The sequence below is a fragment of the Myotis myotis genome, unplaced genomic scaffold (assembly GCF_014108235.1).
Source record: "Myotis myotis isolate mMyoMyo1 unplaced genomic scaffold, mMyoMyo1.p scaffold_m19_p_8, whole genome shotgun sequence".
Lineage (NCBI taxonomy): Eukaryota > Metazoa > Chordata > Mammalia > Chiroptera > Vespertilionidae > Myotis > Myotis myotis.
In genome coordinates this window covers 76,242,707-76,267,192 of record NW_023416390.1, presented here as the reverse complement: position 1 = coordinate 76,267,192, position 24,486 = coordinate 76,242,707, and the positions used below count along the sequence as shown (strand labels likewise).

The window sequence follows — 24,486 nt, the reverse complement described above, 5'->3', positions numbered from 1 at the left end:
GGGCGCTCCCCCTGTGTTGAGCGTCTGCCCTCTGGTGGTCAGTGCGCATCATAGTGACTTGTCATTCCATCATTAAGTGGATTTGCATATTAGGGTTTTATTACTGGTGTATAGGATGTTGTGAACATATAAGTTTTCATTTGTTTTAGGTCATTTACATAAACCAGTTATACATTTTTTCTATTCCCAAATTAAAATGCCAAGCGCTAATTATAAAATTTGACTGCTGTGAAGTTACACAAAGAAAACTATAAATTAGCTTTAATATTTTATTGAAACTCAGGTTTAGAATTGAACAATTTAATACAATATTATGTTGAATATTTTCTAACCAGTATTCTTACCTGCCTTTACATGATTTCTGGACACAACTTTTAAGAATTGATACTTTCTGCCTAATTTTCCATAATATGCCAATTATGCATGTATTAAAATCTCAGATACTTATCAGAATTTAAAAAAATAAACTAAAATATGGGAAATTTAAGACATTAATATTGCGGCAACTATAATATAGAAATTTACAATCTTAACTGTTAAAATTGTTAACATTTATTGTAGTAATGCAGTATGAATTTTTAACATAATCACATAAATTTTTCATTAAAATGTTCAACCATTTCCTACTGAAGCATGTTCAAAGTTATAAAAACCTTCTCTTTTAAAGTAACTTATACTAATTAGTCCAAAAGCAATTGTGGCACTTTAGAGAAGACGTTTATTCTACTGCATATCTTAAGTACCCAAGGTGCTGCCCGATCAATAGCAGGTTATTGAAAAAGTGTAAAGCATGGCTTTCTTTAAGGAGTGAGTCGTTTGGGATCACGGGGGAACATTGAGGTCTGACGAATATTGTGCAATCCCCAAAACAGCATAGTCACTCGTTCCAACCCTAGGGAAAACAAAATAAACATTAATTCCTTTTCTGAAAATCTCTCAGGTTCTTACATTTTGAAAATTACCAACATAGTATTGCTGATCAACAAAATAATTTTCCTTGTTAGGAAGGAAAATGACTTCTATAATTTCAAGTTTATTTAACATGGAATGTTTTAGGTCTGATTCCGAAATAGAGATGACGCTTGTGAGAAGGACAAAATGAGATATCCTTAAGCTATGTGATTCTATGAAATGCGAACTACAGAAATCTATGTTAATGTCCAAAATTTATGGCTTAAACAAATATCTCCCCCTCTCCCCCCCATGTATAAGCCTGTATGGTTTCAAATAAGACCAGATTCTAAGTACGTAGTGCAGGTCATCAGTATAAGACAAAAGTCATAAACCTGTTCAAGGAAGTTTATTAATGGAAGTACCAGAAATTCGTTGTAATTTGATAGGCATGTAACATGGTAGTTCCTAGTATAAAAGACTCTAGAGTACATTATTGTACTAAATTCTTTGAGTACAGAAGAGACTGACTTTGACTTAAATACTATACTACTGATAAGAATTAAGACCAAGTGCCATCTAAAAAACAGAACAACACTAGCAAATGAAACATTTTATGTGCAATTTGATTTATCTATTTCACTAAAGCTGTAAGAAGACTAATATACCACATAAAGGTCAGAGAATAATCTTATATAACAACAACTTTTAATTTTAAAGAAATATACTTAACTCTAAAAACAGAAATATAAATAGGAGAATTAACATTTTTATCCTTATTCCTTACCAAAAACATCTGCAGACATTATTTGAACCTTGTATTAATCTAACACTAATCAAGGTACTATTTTGATAACCATTCAAATGTCCTCTTTCACAAGTAAAATTAAAATATACATTGCCAAATCAGTCACAAAAGTTTGTAATGTTATACCAACTGAACATTACTGAATACTCGAAGAGAAAATAGTCATAAATGTCTCACTGAGACTTAAACTATATGTTCAATGTAGCGTTGTTTGTAGTAACAAAAGGCTAGTAACAACCTACATGTCCTAGGAAGCTGGCTAACAAGGCTATAGTGCGTCCTTTCAATGGAGTCTATGTGGTGATTAAGAATGAAAAAGCTTTTGAGGTATTCATAAAAAATTAATTAAAAATACAGTCAGGGAAAAATGTAAGGTACTCAATGATTTACACAGTATGCTACAATTTGTAAAAAAATTATTTTTACAAGTGTGTGTATTTTTGCACATGCAAAGACTACCTTTGCATAGGGAGGTGAATGCACACTCCTCTATACCCTTTTAATTTGAAATTATGATAAGTATATTATGTATTCACCAAAAACCTCCAAACAACAAATAAAAATTCAACAAAACTATAAATTGATAATTACTTTTTAAATGTCTTTGACATGGACATCCCAAAGTTGAGTTAAACATTTACTCATTTTAAATCAGAGAGCAGCAGATTACACATACTTTAGAAATAGTCCTGAAAGTCAATGAAATGTTACAATTCAACAAATCATTTAGCAGCAATCTGAGCTAATTTGAGGGACAGCTTTAATTTGGGCTAATTTGAATGAACTCATGGATGAAAAACACAGGGTATTTCATTTACAAGACATTTTGCTTTTAAACAATTAAGATAAAAGAATGGCTAGAACTTTATTACAATATTTTAATATATTTTTATTGATTTCAGAGAAGGGAGAGGAAGAGAGATAGAAAAATCAATGATGAGGGAGAATCATTGATTAGCTGCCTCCTGCACTCCCCACACTGGGGATCGAGCCCGCAACCTGGGCATGTGCCCTTGACCAGAATTGATCTGGGACCCTTCAGTCTGCAGGCTGACGCTCTATCCACTGAGCAAAACCAGCCAGGGCTATTACAATATTTTAGAACCCATAAGTTAATATTGTCATAATATTAAAGGAATGTATTACCAATGCCTCCACCAGCATGAGGAGGGGCTCCAAAGCGGAAGGAATCAATGTATGCCTTAATTTTCTCCAAATCTACAAAAAAACCACAAACATAAATTACCATTTTATTTAGCTTTAAAAAGATAAAAAAGCAATTACTGTTAAATGAAGACTTAACCAAATGACTATTTCTGAGGAGTCTTTAAAGGGTTTAAAATAAGTTATTTTCAGAATACATATCACTTTCCTAAATACATTTAAGTGGTTTACCAATTCCATGATGTAAGGCTCTCTCTGTTAGCAGCTGAGGATCATGTATTCTTTGAGCTCCTGATAGTATTTCTTCTCCTCTCGTGAACATGTCATAAGAGTTGGACTGCTTCTGCAGGAAAAACAAACAAACCAAAAACATCACTTATCGAAAGTGGCTACCATTCTATTTCCATTACACATGTGGAAAAAAAGACCTTTGTTGCAAGAAGAGCAAGTTCATTTTTTCCTACAATTGATGATGTACCTGCTCCAATGAACATCTTTTGTTTCTCTAACACAGGTTAAATTAGCGAGGTTTGAATAGTAACTTTTTTCTTGCCTTTATCAGATTTCATACTCCCCTTCTCCCACACCTTCCAACATCAAATCAAAGCACCATATCTAACTTATAAGAAGTAGTGCTGATTCTCATTTTACTTTATCAACAGAAATGTTTTTAAGGGGGTCACTTTTGGAACTTCAAATTATCAATTAACATTTCTTTTTTATTTTAAGGGAAGCAAATTAAATTAAACATCAATTTACCGTAGCTCATCCTATTCTCTATCAGGTTTTAACTTACTTTCCCTGTCTTTCAATAAACCAGTGGTTCTCAGAGTGTGATTCTGGGATTAGTAGCTTCAGTATTACCAGGAACTTGTTAGAAAAGCAAATTTTCAAGCTCTACCCCAAACCAACTAATCAGAAAGTCTGATGAGGGGCTCAGGAACCTGTGCTTTAGAAAGCCCTCCAGGGACTCTGATGCACACTAAAGCTTGGAAACCACTACATGGAAAAATAGTAAAAGGCCACATTATTTAGATTTGTTCAAGGTCAAAAATAAATTTTGCTAGTGTCTGCAAATCTAGCAATACTATTTATTATTTATATGGTGTTTCTTCCTCAAATCTTCAAAAAGTGACACACAGAAATGATTTTTAATATGTTCTTGGAACAATTTGCAAGAGTATTCAGATTTCACCTTGACCTCAATTGACAGAAACTAGTAGTAATCCACATAACATGACCACTGGAACTGCATATTACGAATGAAAACCATTATTCCCATTTACAATTTGACAAGGTAACAAAGTTTTCCTTCTTCCCCCAAACAGGTTATTTAAAATCAAATTACTTACAGAATTTCTTGGGTCAGGCATGGTATAGAAAGGTCTTACAGCCAATGGATATTTATCAAGAATATAAAAATCGGTATCATACTATAAAAAGAATAAATACAATTAAAATAGTTTTTAACAGTTTAATGAAAGTGAAAAGGCGGCTAGCACTTTGGTAATTAATGTTTTTTTTAATACCACGTTTTATACTTCAAAATTACTGTAATTACACTGTAAATAAAATGAGTATTCTATTTCTTTCAAGTAATATCTGTAGCCTATAGTATTTTGCCATAATGTTGTATATTCTTCCAATACTTAATTTTCTTTTTTGGGGTGACATGTACTCTCTCTCCAATTTCTTCCACACTGAAAATTATGCTGCGATAAACTTCTTTGATTTTCATTTTTTCCCTTGCTATTCTATCTCATTTAGTTCTTCAGATGTATTTTATAGCTGTTTATGTTAAGTTATACCAAATATATTTGGGTTTTACAAGAATAACAAACATTTTAAATCTATAAATTATTTTAGGAAAAACACCTTTAAAATATTCACCTTCAAAAAACCTTATCTTCCCAGTAATTAAAAATTTAGTTTAGATATCTAAAAGAAATTTGGTAGTTTTCTTCAATGAAAACTACAAATGAAATCAATAACATTAACATGAAATTATGACATTTTTGTTAGAATACTTACTATGTGACCTAGATATAATTAAAAAGAAACCAATCACATTTCGACTGTTTTGATGTTAAACATTTTTGCTAGAACTGGAGTGTAGAGGGAATGTCAACAAAGCCGACGAACTGATATTGGCTCTGCTGAAACAGCATTTTAAAGGTATAAACTCAATACTGTGCAGTTTCAGAAATATACGTGTTTCCCAGTCAGTTTAACAGTTTAGAGTGCAACCAGCAGGAGGCGCTCAAGGACTGTTTTCATTTCATCACACAATTCTTTGAATTTAAGCACCCTTCTAAGTTTAGCTTTTCTCTTCTTTAAGAGCTTCAGAAAATGAGATAGGAAAGTAGCTTTTCACATAAGAGGCAGAAAGGAAATTCATTCTCCCTCATCTTGAGGTCCTTTCTAACTAATCTGACATAGATATCACTTTTAGAGATACTTCAGTACAACTAAGTACAAAAATTGAATACTGAGTTAATCAAACTGTTTGGGCAAAGCCTGTTTGAATATTTTTTATTTTTCCAAGATTGAAAAAAAAAATTGGCCCCCTGGGTTTTTATTTATTCTGGAATCATACTATTCTAGGAAAATCATTCCCTCTGCAATTGTTCTTTAGTACCAGGATACATTTCAGATTTAGAGAAAGAAATCCAGCATGTACAAGAGTCCTACCTTTTCCTTTACCAAACGACCCAACAGTTTTTCATTCGGCGTACTGGAAAACAATGACAAAAACATGAATCAGATGTTTGATTAGTTCTTAGAGTTATTAAGGCACCTCTATTTGAAGTTCTCAAAGAATAAAAAATTCAGCCAAAACACACAGTTGTCTATTCTGCTCTTTTTTTAAAAAAGGCAAGTACTACTGAAAACAACTTATAAGTGCACCTGGTACTTAGTAGATGCTGCTCAATAATATTTAAATAAAACCATAAACAGAATTTAGCAATTCACTGATTCAGAAATAACATGGATGATATAATTTCCTACAATCAAATATTACTAAAGTTCACTATATGAACATAGGCTATTCTTGGCGTTAAATGGTTCCACTTCAAATGGTCTCTTCTTTTCATTACTCCTTTTTACAAACATATATTTTTATTTATTTCAGAGAGGAAGGGAGAAGGAGAGAAAGATAGAAACATCAACAATGAGAGAGAATCATTGATTGTCTGCCTCCCACATGCCCCACACTGGGGATTGAGCTTGCAACCCAGGCATGTGCACTTGACTGGAATCGAACCTGGGACCCCCTTCAGTTCGCAGGCAGACGCTCTTTTCCAGTGGGCCAAACCGGCTAGGGCTCCTTTTCATTACTCTTTTTTTAAAAAATATTTTATTGATTTTTTACAGAGAGGAAGGGAGAGGAATAGAGAGTTAGAAACATTGATGAGAGGGAAACATCGATCAGCAGCCTCCTGCACACCCCCCCACTGGGGATGTGCCCGCAACCAAGGTTACATGCCCTTGACCAGAATCGAACCCGGGACCCTTCAGTCCGCAGGCCGTCGCTCTATCCACTGAGCCAAATGGGTTAGGGCTCATTACTCTTTATCAAAGGTTTATAAAACAAAAATTACTAATTCTGAATCTTTAAAATATGTTTATATAAACCAATTAAATTTCTATAGCCACTTTAGCATCTACCCTATTTAAGAACAATTTCTAAAATACTTATGAAAATGATAGAATGTACGATTTGACTTAAGATGTCATCTAGCAATGTAGGGGATGTTTAAAATCATATACAGATATATTTGTTAAACAAACAAAAATAAAGGGTTTTGAGTGAAATATTTTTTAAAAAGCCCTAAAAAATGACAATCATGCCTTTCCCTCTTATATCCATATGATTTGTGATGCCTTAAATATTTTAACTTAAGAACGCTTGAATAAAATAGTAGATAATAATTTCGTATCTGTTAAACTACGTAATTTGTTCAAAAATTATACACTGTATGATCTGAGTTTAGATAAAATAATACTGCATATCAAATGAAGAATAGTGATTTTTATAAACTTTTGGAGATCTTATTAGTTTTATGCCTTAATCCTGTGTGGGGATGGGTTTAGATTACTGTCTATCTTCTCTAATGCCACTGATTGAAAAAGAGAGGTAAAATATTAGATGCCAAAATCACAGGCAAAAGTCTCTATATTCTTTAAAGCATTACAAACTAGGGGGAGAGGGGGCACAAAAATGGTATTTATTGAAGCTTAGGCAAACCACATTAAATCATTATTTCAGATCACACATTAAACAAGAACAGCATCATACGATATACCCAAAAGTTAATAAAAGCTGGGTAAAAAAAATTATGATTTGTTAATATATTCATTCTTGCGTATCTTAAACCTAGTTATTAAAGTTTTAGAAGTCACAAAGACAAACCTCAGATCTTCTTCGTCTCCCATTTCGATTCCAGCTTCCCTAAGCATAGCCAATGCTTCACAATACTCCAGTCTTAAAGTGGGCTCCAAAAATTTGAATGGCTCACATGGGAACTGTTTATTCACCGTCTGAATTTCAGTTTGAAACCTATTTGAATAATGATTTAGAGTTAATAATAACGTGTGAGATAAATGTTTTCCCCACAAGAGGTCACTGTGGCATCATGTTAAAAATTACTAGAAACTTTTTACTAAAACTGGTGAAATAAGGAACATATATAGCTTTTACTCTACCACACACTTGCTACAAATTCTTTTTTCTTTTAACAAAGAAACATTTTAAACATTTCACAGGAGTCACTATCTGTGCAATGATGTGAGAAGTTCAGAGGCAGAAGCTCCATGACCAGCTGAGTACCCGTCCAGCTGAACCACTCAGCCCCCTCCTAGCTGGCCAGTTGGCAGGGACCCAAGAGCCTACATATTATCAGTCCTATATGCATTCCACTGATAATTCTGGAATAAGGGACACATGTAGCTTTATTGTTCAAAAGGAACAATAAAGTTTATTTATCAAACGGAAATGCTTTTAGAGCAAAACTCTCTATGTAAAATCTGCCTCAGTGCACTTTTAGGCTCTTCTGTAATACTAGCAACAGCTAAGAAAAAATATCTGGTAGGTAGTGAGCACCATCTTTGCCACATAAAATCATCTTTGAATCAGTGTAGGTACCAAGAAAATGTTACTAAGAAATTGTTTAAGTTAAAGACTAGAGTTTAAACACTTAAAAGATTTAATACCATTTCTCAGTCTTATGTTGTTTGTCACCATGGTGGCATTAAGGGATTAAAACTTTTTTTGTAACTCATATCAAGTAACATTGTTAGAAACAAACTACCCATTTCATGAGGCAATAAAAACTCTGACTTTAACTGCTATGAAAGTAACATAGGCTCTATTTCTTCAAATATCCAGGATGTCAGTATAAGGGAAATACAATCTGGTAAATATATCCACCAAAATGAAGCCACAATTGACTTGGATCCAGAATAGTATTTTGAGTGTGGATTTTTTTTTCATTAATTAATTGATCATCTAACTAGCAAGTCTATGTGCACACGTATGTCCAATAAAAATTTAGTTTATACATTTCAAATCAAGAATTGCTTTATTCTGAAGAGCCCAAACTGTTTTGAAATTAAGTCCAGTTAGGGATATAATACATATATTTTTTACCTTTCTTGAAGTCCTTTGAATATTTGTACTAAAGTGTCAGCAATTTCTTCCATAACTTCATGGTAATGGTAATTGAAAGCCATTTCAATGTCCAAACCAACGAATTCAGTTAGATGTCTGTGGGTATTAGAGTCTTCAGCTCTGAATACTGTAACATTAATAAAAGATATACATAGCAGTGTTTTAAATTTTGGAGAAATTGAGATTCAAAACAAAATTCTATTTACTTGTACTCAAATGGTACTATTTTCATTATCATTATAAGGTTGGAAAGACCTTTGACAAGCCATCTGTTACAGCACTCTCATGGATAGTTAAGTTCATTACAAACTCCTACAGTCATGTAGTAAAAGCTGTAACAAATGTAAATTAGTGAGACTCATAAGAACCCCGAGGGAATGCAAGATCCTGAGGTGCCTTCTCAATAACTAAAAATATTCAATATAATGAGTTCTCAATTTTATTAAAGCTTGACTCAAGCTAAATGACATCTGTACAGATGAAGCACCTACCTCAGTCCAGCTCTTATCATCCTCACTGCACGTTCCTCCTTTTCAGCCTTCCTGGCTAGTCCTGTTCCATCACTCCACGCTCTCATAACTTAATCCCACCCTATATTTCCCATTTCTCAATACTGACTAGTCTCAATTTTATTTGCTCCCATGCTTTTAACTTAGCTTGCTTCTTCTAGAATGCCATCTCTGTTGTCTTTACCTCCTACTCTGTCCTTAATGCCCATTTCAGTTTGAATTTTCTTTCATGGCATCTCTAGCAAACTCCATCTTCTTCCTCTTTTTTACCCTACCTATACCACATAATTAACACCAACCTGCTGACTATATATCACAATTAGATTCCCTGTGGCTGTGATATGTATGCATGTCTTTTTTAAAAAATATATATATTTTATTGATTTTTTTACAGAGAGGAAGAGAGAGAGGGATAGTTAGAAACATCGATAAGAGAGAAGCATCGGTCAGCTGCCTCCTGCACACCCCCAACTGAGGATGTACCCGCACCAAGGTACATTCCCTTGACCGGAATCGAACCTGGGACCCTTCAGTCCGCAGGCCAACACTCTATCCATTGAGCGAAACCAGTCAGGGCTATGCATGTCTTATTGTGTCTTAGGAGCAGGGACAATATTGTTCTCTTAGCACTCAAAGCATGGTCTGCACAGCAGCAGTACCTTGGAGCTTATGAGAACTGCAGAATCTCAAGTCTTACCCCATACCTCCTGCATTTTAACAAGATCCCCAGGTGATTTGTGTGCACATTAACATTGGAGAAGTGCTGGTTGGATCTTCTTTAATAGCGCAAGGCTATATATGCAGCAAGTGTTCAGCAAATAATTGCATAATAAATTCAGAAAATTAAGACATTTAATGATCTTGCCAGTTTCTCTATTAGCAGGTATTTAATTTATCTTAAACTATCAAAAAATTCATATATATAAAATAACTTTTTTTTACCTTGGTAAGTTTTAAAGAATATAGTAAAGCTGTTTTTTTTTTTTTTTTTTTTTTGCTTATAGTTAGCATCATAAAAGAATTTGCTTCATGATTGTGTCCATGCTTGACTTTTAGCAAATGTATATATACTAGAGGTCTGGCACACGAAATTCGTGCACTCGGGAGAGGGTTGTCCCTCAGCCTGGATTGCGAGGGCACAGGCGAGGCCAAGGGACCCCACTGGTGCATGATTGGGGCCGGGGAGGGACATGGGAGGTTGGCCAGCCAGGGAGGGACTTTGGGAGGACTCCAGGGCATGTCTGGCCTGTCTTGCTCAGTCCAGATTGGCTGGACCCCAGAAGCAAGCTAACCTACTGATCGGAGCGTCTGCCCCTTGGTGGTCAGTGTACGTCATAGTGAGTGGTTGAGTATCCTTAGCATATCATTAGCATATCATGCTTTGATTGGTTGAATGGCCGACCAGACAACCAGACACTTAGCATATTAGGCTTTTATTATATAGAATTTTAATATATTTTTATTGATTTGAGAAAGAAAGAGAGAGACAGAAACATCAATGATGAGAGAGAACCACCAACTGCTACCTTCTGCACACCCCCCACTGGGGACCGAGCCCACAACCCGGGTATGTGCCCTTGACTGGAATTGAACCTGGGACCCTTCAGTCCGCAGGCTGACTCTCTATTCACTGAGCCAAACCGACTAGGGTGCAAATATATTCTTAAAAAACATGTTAGTATAATTTATTAAATCCAGGCATTTGTTAGTATTTTCTAATGGCCTTAGCATATTATCAATACTAAGGAGAGTACAATTAGTAATAGTAAAAAAGAACAGCTTTGGAATAAAACTGGCAGCAAAGTATACAGAGGTACATTTGTAAACTTACAATAGTAGCAAGGAGCTTTCCAGGACAACAAAATACATTACTTGGAAGATTGCAATCACTTTTTCTTTAGTATTGATGGAGAGTTGAAAGGATAGTCCAAATGGGAGCTAATTCTATTCTAATTACACTTAAGTATAATAAATAATATACTTAAATATATTCAGAGGGTGTATATTTTCAAAGCATCCATTTTTTAAAATGAGATAGTCCCAAGATACACATTTTCTTTTTTTTGTCTTCAGCATTCTTCTGTAGGAATATATATATATATATATATATATATATATATAATGCTTATGATTCTATTCATATGAATGATGCTCAACTGTTCAAAGAACTATTGAACATACAATTTTTTGGGAAATGTCTAAATGTCTACCAGGCAATATTGTTATTTTTACCCCCAAGTCTAGTGTTGATGTAGTCAGTATAAAAAAGGATTAAGCTTTAAAAAGGTCTGTGTAAAATGTGTTTCTAGCCCTGGGTGGTGGCTCAATTGGTTGGAGCATCATCTGGTACACTAAAAAGTCTTAGGTTTGATTCCCAGTCAGGGCACATACCTACCTAGGTGGGCTCAATCCCTGGTCAGGGTACAGGAGGTAACCGATTACTTCAGAGGGTGTATGTTTCTCTCTCATATTAATTTTTTTTCTTCTCTCTCTCTCAAAAAAAAAAATCAATGAAAACATATTCTTGGATGAGGATAAAAAGAACAACAATTAAAAAAAATAAAATAAATGTGCTTCTAAAACCCTAGCTGTGGTACAATTAATGAATTTTGAGATAACCTTAACTACCAAAACCTTACCTGGTCCAATACAGAAAACCTTCTCAAAATCAGCACAAATACACATCTGCTTGTACAGCTGTGGGGACTGAGCCAGATATGCATTATTTTTAAAATATGACACAGTAAATACATTGGCTCCTCCTTCACTGGCAGCTGAAATATAAACATACATGTTACTATAATCAATTGTAAGCTTATCAATGCAAACTTCTAATAACAATAGTTTATTCTTTTGATTCAAGTACTTCACTTAAATAAAAACACACTAGAAAAAAGACTGCAGAGAAACCATAGTCTATATATGTTTTATCCCTGATTCTAAACAGTTTATATTTAGGTGAGATTTACTTCTTTGGCTATACTTTCATTTTACTTCTTTGGATATATACGCTCCCTTTCTGCATAAATTTAAAATCTATTAAAAGCTACTTTAGCTTTGTAAAACTTTTTGTAAAAAAAGATAATAATTTTTCTAATTAAGAATTCAATGTTCGTCCTGGCCAGTGTGAATCAGTGGTTAGAGCATCAGCCTGAGCATGGAAGGCTGTGGGTTTGATCCCTGGCAAGGGCACATACCTGGGTTGCAGATTCATCCCTAGCCCTGGTCAGGGCATGTGTGGGAAGTAGCCAATCGTTTCTCTCTCTGTCTTTCTCTGCCCCCACCCCTTCCATTCTCTCTAAAAATCAATGGAAAAAATATTCTCAGGTGAGAATAAACAAAACAAACAAAAAAATAATTCAATGTTTAATTTTTTTATTTTCAACTAAATGCCTTTAGTAACACCCCTCCCCACCACTGAATTTTAGAGAGAGTGGAAGGGGGGTGGGGTGAGATAGAGAAACATTGATGTGAGAGAGACACATCGATAGGTTGCCTCATGCACACACCCCGACACAGGCCAGGATTGGGCCCACAACCCAAGTGGGAATCAAACTCGACTCTTGGGTCTGCAGGCCAATGATCTAGCCACTGATCCTAAACTGGCCAGGGCAGTAACACACTTTTTAGTGTTATTTAAGCAACAGTAAAAGGGTAAAATGATTAAGATAATGTTGTCATATAAAGATGAGAATTCATGACGTTTTTCCCGTCTGCAATATTTAGTATTAATTTTACAATGCAGTTTATACAAACCAAAATTACAATATGAATTTAAAAAGAAATCTACATAATGAAAGTCATTTCTGGTGCAACTTATATAATAACAATCTTGCCTTGTGTGTTATAGTCTCACTTTACAATCACTATCATATAATGACTCCTGAAATAAGGGGATGTAGTATTACTGATGCTAGTGAGATGGGACTGCTGCTATGTATCATAGTCTTTGAAATAAATAGTCTCAGAGCAATAAACCTTAAGGAATACTTGGGATTCTCAAATTTAAAAAACACACAAAACTAATAGTAAGCAACTTGGGGAAAACAAATTATTTTTAAAAATTAAGAGGAATATCTTAAAGCATACCTGAGATAATTTTAGGAGTCTGAATCTCCACAAAACCTTTGTTAGTTAAAGTTTCTCGGAAAAGATGGCAGATGCCAGATTGGAGACGAAAGACTGCCTGGCTAGTTGATGTCTATAAAATAATAATAAATTCTAATTAAATCAACTTGACACATGAAGGAAATAAATAAATGATACTTCCTGGGTAGTGCAGGGCTTACAGAGCACATAATGCCCCATCCAGGGTGCTAGCTGACATTGCCATGAGTGCCCAGGATTCCCAGATTCACCTCCAACTTTTTATGGAAAGCCATTTAGATCTACTGTGAAAACCCCCATTTTCCAATGGTGGCAAGAAATTAAAGTAAAAAAAAAAAAAAAAAAATGATGTGAGCCAAAGAAAAATATTCTTTGGGTCAAATTCTAGAGGCAAAATCAGTAACTTGTATGAACAAATAGCATAGGCAAATACAGTAGGATGTTTAACTGCTGTGGCCAAAATGATGAAAACCATGAGGTTTCTAGGCAGTATCAAGAGGACTTTTGATTATTGCTAGCCTTTTCTATATACTACAAGTTAATGTGGAAAAGTAACAGTTTACAAAAAGCAAATGGTCAGGGGAAACATGGGTGTACAATAAGGGCAGGCCTGTAGATTGCAGAAAAGCTGGAAAGAACTTATAAAGTGACAAAGAACGTTAAGCTTTAGGTGGAATATGTTATGTAAAGGAGGAAGATGTGGTCAAAACCTTAAGAAAGAAAGATGACATTGGTTTTACTATAATGATGAAACCACTGAAATCTTTCACTTGCAACCAAGCTAGAAAGGGAAACAGAAGCCTATGAGGTTTCCCTTTATATAAACCAAAGGGTCAACTACTTCTTTATTGTTAACTAGAGGCCCAGTGCACGAAATTCACGCGGGGGGTGGGGGGGGTCCCTCAGCCCGGCCTGCACCCTCTCCAATCTGGGACCCCTGGGGGGATGTCTGACTGCCCGTTTAGGCCTGATCAACTGTGAGGAGCCAATGGCTGCCAAGAGGTGGAGCTTTTGACACTGACTGACATAGAAACTGACCAATCAGAACGAAATCTGGGTCAACTGTGAGGAGCCAATGGCTGCCTGGGAGGCGGAGCTTTTGACACTGACTGGCATAGAAACCAACCAATCAGAACCAAATTGGCTGGCAGGGGAGGGCAGTTGGGGGGGGGGGGGACCAGGCTTGCAGGGGAGGGCAGTCGGGGGCGACCAGGCTAGCAGGGTTCTGATTGGTTGGTTTCTATGCCAGTCGGACATCCCTCTCATAATCTGGGACTGCTGGCTCCTAACTGCTTGCCTGCCTGCCTGCCCCTAACCGCTTCTGTCTGCCAGCCTGATCACCCCCTAACCGCTCCCCTGCCGGCCTGATTAACACCTAACCACTCCCCTGCCAGCCTGATTAACACCTAACTGCTCCCCTGCCAGCCCAATCATCCCCAACTGCCCTCCTCTGCCGCCTGACCTCACCCCCAATTGCCCTACTTGCCAGCCTGATCTCACCCCCAACTGCCCTCCCCTGCCGGCCTGATCTCGCCCCCAACTGCCCTCACCTGCCAGCCTGATCTCACCCCCAACTGCCCTCCCCTGCCAGCCAATTTGGTTCTGACTGGTTGGTTTCTATGCTAGTCAGCGTCAAAAGCTCCGCTTCCTAGGCAGTCATTGGCTCCTCACAGTTGACCCAGATTTGGTTCTGATTGGTTGGTTTCTATGCCAGTCAGCATCTCTGGGCCTATCAATGGGGCCTGATCAGAAAGGCGGGACTGATTAGCAGTCCTGGGGGAGGCCTGGAGAGAAAGGAGGCGTGACTGCTGACCAGGCCCAGAGCTAAAGAAAGAGGCAAGTGCTGATCAACAGCTGCCACAGTGGCTACGGATCAGACCCTGCTTCTCTCTTTAGGCCTCTCTCTGGACCTGATTCACAGCCCCCTCAGTAGTCAGTGCTGGGTCACCATGCCTGCAGCCATAGCAGTCAGCGCTGGGTCACCATGGCAACCCAGTGCTGAATGCAGGACTGACTTCCTGTTGGTTGAGCCTCCTGGTCGTTGCAGATGTGATGAACCTAGGGTTTTTATATATTAGGATTCTGTGCTTAGATCAAATTCAGAGGACTAAACTTCACCAGGTTGCTCTAAAATCTGCACATAATTTCTTTCACAATTTTCTAGTGATATTAGTAGTTATGTTTTCACTTGCTTACTAACTTGTCTAAAACAGGTTACCACCTTGAAGCAAGCTTTTTTACTGGCTTCATGTTCCTTTGTCTTTTTAAAACAGTGCAAGTCAATATTCTGTGAACTATTACTTGACTGTCTTTGTTGCCTGCACTTTGTTCTTGGAGGAGGGTCAGTCGGAAAGGTAAACTGTTTCTTGTATTATCATACTTACATATAAGCAAACAACAATCAGTTCAATGAGCCCAAGACAGGTATGTTATCCTTGCCCTCCTTGATTTTGGCATAATCATGTCACTTAATAAATAAATGAGGCATACCCTAAGATCAATGACTCTGTTATCTAATCTTGTATCCTGGTTAACAGTAGCTCTTCCTTCCTAAAAAAAAAGAGAGAGAAAGAAAAACAGATTTTACAAATTTTTTCAGAACACAAAAAGCACTTTTAAAATATATTCTTTTACATACTGATTTAAGAGAGAAAGGGAGAGGGAGAGTGAGATAGAAACATCAATGATGAGAGAAACATCAACTGACTGGCTGCCTCCTGCATGACATACACTGGGAATCGAGGCCGCAACCCAGGCATGTGCCCTGACTGGGAATCACCCGTGACCCCCTGGTTCAGAGGTTGATGCTCAATCACTGAGCCATGGTGACTGGGCCAAAAAACACTTTTAGAAGCCATGTATACTTTTAAGTGACAGGTGTGTTTATGTGTATTAATATCAAACCCCAATCTGGATCCAAAAACCAAGAAGCAGGGTTAGAGAAAAGTTACTGTTAAAAGAAAGAGAGAGATAGAAAGAAGAGAAATGAGAACGAATAGGGATTCTTTCTTTCCATCTCCCATCCCAAAAGCCTTGCCTCACATCAAATTTAATGCAGAGGCAAATATGAGAACCTAACTGTTGCCTATTAAGCCAGGCATTACAAAGATCTGTAGATGTATTTATATTATTGTTACTTTCTATAAATTAATAAATATTAAAAATTTGTTTTAACTTCGAATACTGTAAATATTGACAGTATACCCACAAAAACAAAAGCTTGTGAGGTCAATTATTTTTAAACGTGTAAAGGGATTCATAGATCAAAACGTTTGAGAATTGCTGATGTTAAGAATAAACTTAGATAAAAATGAAGCTCGTAACAACAGGTACCTTTTATATAGAAACAGGGCATCAACTTTTCAATGTTTTGCAAACTAAACATACAGAGGAAGCATAGTGTTTCAAAAAGTATAATTTTTACCTCTTCTCCTTCCACCTCAGGCCGAATGGCATCATCCAGCTGCAGGGGCAAACGGGGTTCAGCCAAACTGACCACATAAATCTGAAAGTGAGAGATTACCAAAAAGATCATGAAGCACACAAAACCTGTTATTCTTTGCTTTTTTTTAAAAAAAAATCTACAATTGACTTAAACATGAAGGAATATTTGCATACATCTTTAACTGAAACTATGTACTAAAATCAAACAATATGGTACATGTTTTTTCACCTACAAAATGGGGATAATAGTATTTCTTGCCTACCTCCCTGGGTTGTTGAAACAGTCAAATGAGCTAAATATACTCTGTAAACTCTAAGGTGCACACCAATGTGATGAATAAGTAATAACTGGAGTTGAGGGGTCTGGGTTTAAGGACTTGCTTTATCACTATAGCTGTTGTTAGGCAAGTCACTTAACCTCAGAACTTCAATACCGTACTGTGTAAAATGAGGTCTGCAGTAAAAATCAAATGGAATAATGAATATAAAAACACTTTTTCATTTGAAGGGGCCATTATCAAATGAGTTGTTAATGACCTTTAGCTATTTCTACCACCAGAACTACAGTCAGCCCAACTCTGCTGTACCTCTCCTTCCTTTTCTCATGCTTTTCCCAAATATGCCTTCCTTGCTTTCTTTCATCGAACGTATTATATCTCCTTTCCTTCTGCTCTCCTGGTTGGGAGCACCATATGAGGTTACTCCTTTATGGTGTTAATATCCCTCAACATCTACTCACACTAATTGCATATTTTAGTGCTAAAAAGCAGTTAGGTCATAATGAATTAGCTACTCTTAATGTTAGCCCATTAATTGTTCCCAGCTATGCCTAGAAAACCTGCTAAAGCACAAAAAGAAAACAGAGCTTATTTTGTTAATTCAGGAAATTGTATTTTTCCATTTGGTAGATCACATTTAGCATTCAGGTGAGACACTTAAAGAAAAAATATTAGAAGGATACTCCAGTTCCACAGTAAAATAGCATTATTTGACACCACCTCTTATACCCAAATTGTAGCACTTCCTTTTGATGAGTTAATGGAAACTTGATCTGCAATGCAAACTTGGAAAACTGAACAGCTACTTCTTTTATTATTAAAACATGTCTTTTCATTGATTTTAGAGGGAGAAGAATGGAAAGAGTCATCAGAAGGCTGCCTCCTGCACCTCCCCGACTAGGGATCAGGCCTGCAACCCCAGCATGTGCCCTGACCAGGAATTGAATCTGAGACCACTCAGTATGGGACAATGCTCAACCAAGTAAGTCACATAAGCTAGGGCTTTTAAAATATTCGTTTGCCTGGCCAGCGTGGCTCAGTGGTTGAGTGTCGACCTCTGAACCAGGAGGTTACGGTTTGATTCCCAGTCAGAGCACATGCCCAGGTTGGGGGTTCGATCCCCAGAGTGGGGTGTGCAGGAGGCAGCTGATCAATGATTTTCTCATCATTGGTGTTTCTAGCTCTCTCCCTCTCCCTTCCTCTCTGAAATCAATAAAAATATATTTAAAAAAACTTTTTTTAGAACTAGTAAAAATTCATTGTCTCCTTCACTAGGTTGTGAGTATTCTGATCCCCAGAACCTCACAGAGTGCTTGGTGCAAAGTATATTTTCAGTAACTGCTGGTTGAATAAATAAATAAGTCATTAATTATAAAATTCTATTTAGTATAAAATATTTATGCTTTGCGAGATACTTTATAATTATTTTTATGGAGGGAAAATCTGTAAGCTCTTGGGCTTTATATTTATTATCAACATTAAGTTTATAATAAATGCTCCATAATCAGAATGTTTTAGAAATACAATTATTTGCTATAGTCACTAAAAATTTATTTATTAAAATACTGAAAAAGATATGTTGCTTGGAAGATAGGGGTTTGTTTTTCTTGGTTAGTGTACCCTTACATTTGCCTTTACTAGGTTAAAGACTTCCTGGATTGGTTTAAAGTGAGATTTGCACAAAGAAAACAAAGTAATTTGGCAAATTAAGTCAGTTATAAAGACAAGATATTCTAAGCTTTGAAGAGTTCCATGACAATCAATTCCAGTTAAATAACCTTATTCCCAAATAAATGTGCACGTATGAGTCTATCTTTCTGCATTTGTCTGTCAGTTTGCCTGACTGATCTATTTTATATATGCTCACAGGGTGTGTGTGTGTGTGTGTATGTATATGAGTATATATAAGATAAGGCAATCAGACAGACTGTGTAAGAGACATTTAATGATGCATTTTATAAATACAAAGTAGGCTCGGATCTGAGAACTGCAGATTCAAAACTGCAGGGTTATTTCAACAGTACTAAATATATATAAATTCACTTATAGTATTTTCAAAGGCAATGAAAATGAGCACTTCCAGTTTTTATGTCTGATGAGAAAAGAGATGTGAAATAAATCTTGTATGAAAATAAGTTATTGCTAGAATGTAAGACCAATATAGTATTGTCTCTTGACTTTTCTATACTGTAAAATATCAGAAATAAAATTGTAAGAAAAGATGATTAAAAATTAGTATAATTAATGTTTAGAAGTACATCATCATAAGAAAGTTCATAGCAAAATAGGTTCATAATAGTGAATAAAGCTTCTCCAATGTGTTACATATTTTTCCCTGTGTGACTATGGTAGATTGTTTGTAAAAATGGCTTCCATCATTCCTCCTGTTCTGTACATATGCCCTTTTCCAATGATGTCGCCTCTCCTAACATCAAAAGGTGGAATCTATTTTTCCATCACTTATATCTGAGTTTGGCCATGTGACTTGCTTTGATCAATGAAATTCTTAGCAAACATGACACAAGCAGAAGCTTGAAGAGTGTATGCACACTAAGGCTTCCCTCTCTTGCTGCTAGGAACCAGTCTGGTACCATGTCAACAAGCATGAGTTAGCTTGCTAGATGAACTGAGGCCACAGGAAAATATGTTCCATAAATATCAGTGAACCCTGTCGATGACCCATGGAGCAGATGAGCCAATCCAGATGGGCCGACTCTAACTGCCCAATGTACAGAAAAGTGAGCAAATAAATGTTTGTTGTTTTAAGTCACTAAGTATGGGGCGGTTTGTTATAAAACAAAAGCTAACAGATTCAGTTAGTCTATTTATAAATCTCAACATTTTGTAACACCTCTAATTATTAAGAAGATATAGATTTAACATGAATAGTTATAAGAACTACTCAAACCTATTTCTGTACACAATTTTTTTATATGTGTGTGTGTGTGTGTGTGTGTGTGTGTGTGTGTGCATAGTCAATCCTCACCCCAAGATATTTTTCCATTGATTTTTAGGGAGAGTGGAAGAGAGAGGGAGAGAGAAACATCGATGTGAGACAAACACATTGGTTGGTTGCCTCCTGCAAGAGCCCTGACCACCCCAGGCTGGGGAGGAGCCTGCAACCAAGGTTGACCGGAATTGAATCCAGGACTAATTAGTTACAAAGAAAAAGAATTTCTCAACCTTGGCTGCACATTAGAGTCACCTGGGAACCTTTTTAAAATCCTGATTCCGCCATCAAACAAAAGCCCAGGACCAGACGGCTTCACAGGGGAGTTTTACCAAACATTCAAGGAAGAACTAAAACCTATCCTCCTCAGACTACTACAAAAAATTCAAGAGGAAGGAACACTTCCAAGCTCATTCTATGAAGCCAGCATCACCCTAATACCAAAACCAGGTAAAGACAACACAATGAAAGAGAATTACAGGCCAATATCCCTCATGAACATAGATGCCAAAATCCTCAACAAAATCTTAGCAAATCGGATCCAGCAGTACATCAGAAAGATCATACACCATGACCAAGTAGGATTTATCCCAGGGATGCAAGGATGGTACAATATCCGCAAATCAATAAACGTGATACATCACATAAACAAATTGAAAGAAAAAAACCACATGGTCATATCAATTGATGCAGAAAAAGCATTCGACAAAATTCAACACCCATTTTTGATAAAAGCTCTCAGCAAGGTGGGAGTAGAAGGATCATACCTCAACATAATAAAAGCCATATATGACAGGCCCACAGCCAACATCATACTCAATGGACAAAAACTAACACCATTTCCCCTAAGAACAGGAACAAGACAGGGATGCCCCCTCTCACCACTCCTGTTCAACATAGTACTGGAAGTGTTAGCCATTGCAATTCGGCAAGAAGAAGAAATAAAAGGCATCCAAATTGGAAAAGAGGAAGTAAAACTGTCCTTATTTGCAGACGACATGATATTATACATACAAAACCCTAGAGACTCCATCAAAAAGCTACTGGACTTAATACATGAATTTGGCAATGTAGCAGGATACAAAATTAACCCCAAGAAATCCGAGGCATTTCTATACACCAATAGTGAACTTTCAGAAAGAGAGATTATAAAAACAATCCCGTTTACCATCGCACCAAAAAAATTAAGCTACCTAGGAATAAACTTAACTAAAGAGGTAAAAGACCTCTACTCAGAAAACTACAGGACGTTGAAAAAAGATATAGAGGAAGACATAAACAGATGGAAGAACATACCGTGTTCATGGATTGGTAGAATCAACATCATTAAAATGTCCATACTACCCAAAGCAATCTATAAATTCAACGCACTTCCCATTAAAATACCAACGGCATACTTCACAGATCTAGAACGAACTCTCCAAAAATTCATCTGGAATAAAAAAAGACCCCGAATAGCTGCAGCAATCCTGAAAAAGACCAAAGTAGGTGGGATCTCAATACCAGATATCAAGATGTATTACAAAGCCACTGTTCTCAAAACTGCCTGGTACTGGCACAAGAATAGGCATATAGATCAATGGAATAGAATAGAGAGCCCAGAAATCGGCCTGAACAAATATGCTCAATTAATATTTGACAAAGGAGGCAAGAACATACAATGGAGCCAAGATAGTCTCTTCAATAAATGGTGCTGGGAAAATTGGACAGATATATGCAAGAAAATGAAACTAGACCACCAACTTACACCATACACAAAAATAAACTCAAAATGGATAAAGGACTTAAATGTACGACAGGAAACCATAAAAATTCTAGAAGAATCCAAAGGCAACAAAATCTCAGACATATGCCGAAGCAATTTCTTCACTGATACAGCTCCTAGGGCACTTGAAACTAAAGAGAAAATGAACAAATGGGACTACATCAAAATAAAAAGCTTCTGCACAGCAAAAGAAACCATCAACAAAACAACGAGAAAACCCACTGTGTGGGAAAACATATTTGCCAATGTCATATCTGTTAAGGGCCTAATCTCCAAAATTTATAGGGAACTCATACAACTTAACAAAAGGAAGATAAACAATCCAATCAAAAAATGGGCAAAGGACCTAAATAGACACCTTTCAAAAGAGGACATTCAGAAAGCCAAGAGACATATGAAAACATGCTCAAAGTCACTAATCATCCGAGAGATGCAAATCAAAACAACAATGAGGTACCATCTCACACCTGTCAGACTGGCTATCATCAACAAATCAACAAACGACAAGTGCTGGAGAGGATGTGGAGAAAAAGGAACACTTGTGCACTGCTGTTGGGAATGCAGACTGGTACAGCCACTATGGAAGACAGTATGGAGTTTCCTTAAAAAACTGAAAATGGAACTCCCATTTGACCCTGTGATCCCACTTCTAGGAATATATCCCAAGAAACCAGAAACACCATTCAGAAAGGATATATGCACCCCTATGTTCATAGCAGCACAATTCACCATAGCTAAGATCTGGAAACAGCCTAAGTGCCCATCAGTAGATGAATGGATTAGAAAACTGTGGTACATCTACACGATGGAATACTATGCTGCTCTAAAAAGGAAGGAACTCTTACCATTTGCAACGTCATGGATGGAACTGGAGAGCATTATGCTAAGTGAAATAAGCCAGTCAATGAAGGAAAAATACCACATGATCTCACTCATTCATGGATAATAGAGACCATTATAAACTTTTGAACAATAATAGATACAGAGGCAGAGCTGCCTCAAACAGATTGTCAAACTGCAGCAGGAAGGCCGGGGAGGGTTGCGGGGCAGAAGGTAGGGGGGTAAGAGATCAACTAAAGGACTTGTATGCATGCATATAAGCATAACCAGTGGACATAAGACATTGGGGGATAGGGGAGGCTAGGGGACTGTCTAGGGCGGGGGGATAAAATGGACACATATGTAATACCCTTTGTAATACTTTAAGCAATAAAAAAAAATAAAAATAAAAAAAAAAATAAAATCCTGATTTCGCCCTAACCGGTTTGGCTCAGTGGATAGAGCATCAGCCTGCGGACTGAAGGGTCCCAGGTTCGATTCCGGTCAAGGGCATGTACTTGGTTGCGGGCACATCCCCAGTTAGGGGTGTGCAGGAGGCAGTTGATCGATGTTTCTCTCTCATCGATGTTTCTAACTCTCTATCCCTCTCCCTTCCTCTCTGTAAAAAATCAATAAAATATATTTTTTAAAAAATCCTGATTCCTGGGCCTCGTCCTCCGGAAATTGTTTCTTTGTTATGGGGCCACAACATTAGTAACAAAGAAACAGAATTTCTGGAGGATGAGGCCCAGAAATCAGGATTTTAAAAAGATTCCCAGGTGATTCTAATGTGCAGCCAAGGTTGAGAACCACTAATCTATAAATATAGTATTTCTAAAGGTAGCTTCAATAATAGACCCATTACAAATCATTTCATTTCCACGCTCCACTCAGAGGGCAGGTTCCTGTCTGAAACCTCGCCCTCCAGGAAACAGCTGGGGGAGGGTGCAGCCGTTTCCAAGACGACCCCTGCAGGACTGGTCGTGGTGCTGGCCATGATATTACACTCAGGTTTTTTATATAAGTAGATAGCTATTTTCCCTTTCTCTATAATGGAAGTGTCAACCAAATTCACGATCAACAATGACAGATTGAAACACATGCATGCGATTGACACCATCAAGAGCTTTGTAAGTATTGCGCATGCATGAATCAACTTAGCCTTTTATAGATATAGAATATATCTATAAAAGATATATGAAAGAATATATCTATAAAACTTGCTTAATTAGACCTGATTCTGATTTAGCTAAACTTTTTCCAGCCCAGTGAAGCACCCCAACTTCTCTTTTAGGTAATTGTCAGCAACACAACAGTAAATATCAACATGAAGCAGATTATTATTGCAGATCACGAAGGGAGAACAAAGGGTAAAATATTTAACTGCAGCAGTGTATGACTATATTCTGCACAGTGAGAAAACCTGAAGTCATTTTCAAGGTCCACCATTTCTTACTTCTTTTCAGTCGGGTCAAGTTTCTAAGCTTTCTAAATCTCCGTTTTCCAGCTAATGAAAAGAAAATAGGATTCCACCGAATCTCCCGTTTACCTACTCCAGGACCTCTGTGAGGGTCAAATGAGATGAGGCATGGGAAAACGTTTCACCGACATTTGGTTAAAGTGTGAAATGTTTGCACCTGGCTATAAAGCAAGTTGTGTTCCTGGGCTGAAGAAACTGCAGGGAGGCAAGTCGTTGCTAGGGAGAGGAAACTGGGCGTTGCTACGTGACGTCATTACCTGGTGTCCACAGCGACCGTTTCCGGGCTGGGCTGTGGGCTGCATTTTATGCCATGGGGTCTCGGCAGTGTCGGCTGTGATTTGGTGGGCTGTCGTTCTGGGGTGGTGGCGGGGCCTGTGTCTCACTTGGGGGAAGCTGAGTGTTGCTTTGTGGGTGCCAGGTCCATGGTGCCGTTTCTCTGTAAATGGCCAGTGCGAGTCACAGCAGCTCCTGTGTTGAGCGTCTGCCCCAATGGTCAGTGCATGTTGTAGTGACCAGACAACACTTAGCATATTAGCCATATATATATATATATATATATATATATTAGAGGCCTGGTGCACGAAATTTGTGCATTTGGGG

General features: G+C 37.1%; 1 protein-coding gene across 4 annotated transcripts in view; it reads right to left on the bottom strand.

Moving 5' to 3' along the window:
• Nucleotides 1-255: 255 nt before the first annotated feature.
• DARS1 (aspartyl-tRNA synthetase 1) overlaps nucleotides 256-24,486 on the bottom strand; it is a 74,000-nt gene continuing 49,769 nt past the window's right edge. For 3 of the 4 annotated variants that reach the window (XM_036319782.1, XM_036319784.1, XM_036319783.1), the window contains 11 exons: nucleotides 16,575-16,655; nucleotides 15,641-15,700; nucleotides 13,133-13,244; nucleotides 11,683-11,817; nucleotides 8,514-8,661; nucleotides 7,278-7,424; nucleotides 5,555-5,597; nucleotides 4,216-4,296; nucleotides 3,095-3,206; nucleotides 2,846-2,917; nucleotides 801-892 (listed from right to left, as the gene is read on the bottom strand). In XM_036319782.1, the coding sequence (XP_036175675.1) occupies nucleotides 801-892; nucleotides 2,846-2,917; nucleotides 3,095-3,206; nucleotides 4,216-4,296; nucleotides 5,555-5,597; nucleotides 7,278-7,424; nucleotides 8,514-8,661; nucleotides 11,683-11,817; nucleotides 13,133-13,244; nucleotides 15,641-15,700; nucleotides 16,575-16,655 (1,083 nt within the window). Of the gene's footprint in view, nucleotides 893-2,845; nucleotides 2,918-3,094; nucleotides 3,207-4,215; nucleotides 4,297-5,554; nucleotides 5,598-7,277; nucleotides 7,425-8,513; nucleotides 8,662-11,682; nucleotides 11,818-13,132; nucleotides 13,245-15,640; nucleotides 15,701-16,574; nucleotides 16,656-24,486 lie in introns of all 4 variants that reach the window. The other variant, XM_036319781.1, reaches the window with a different exon arrangement.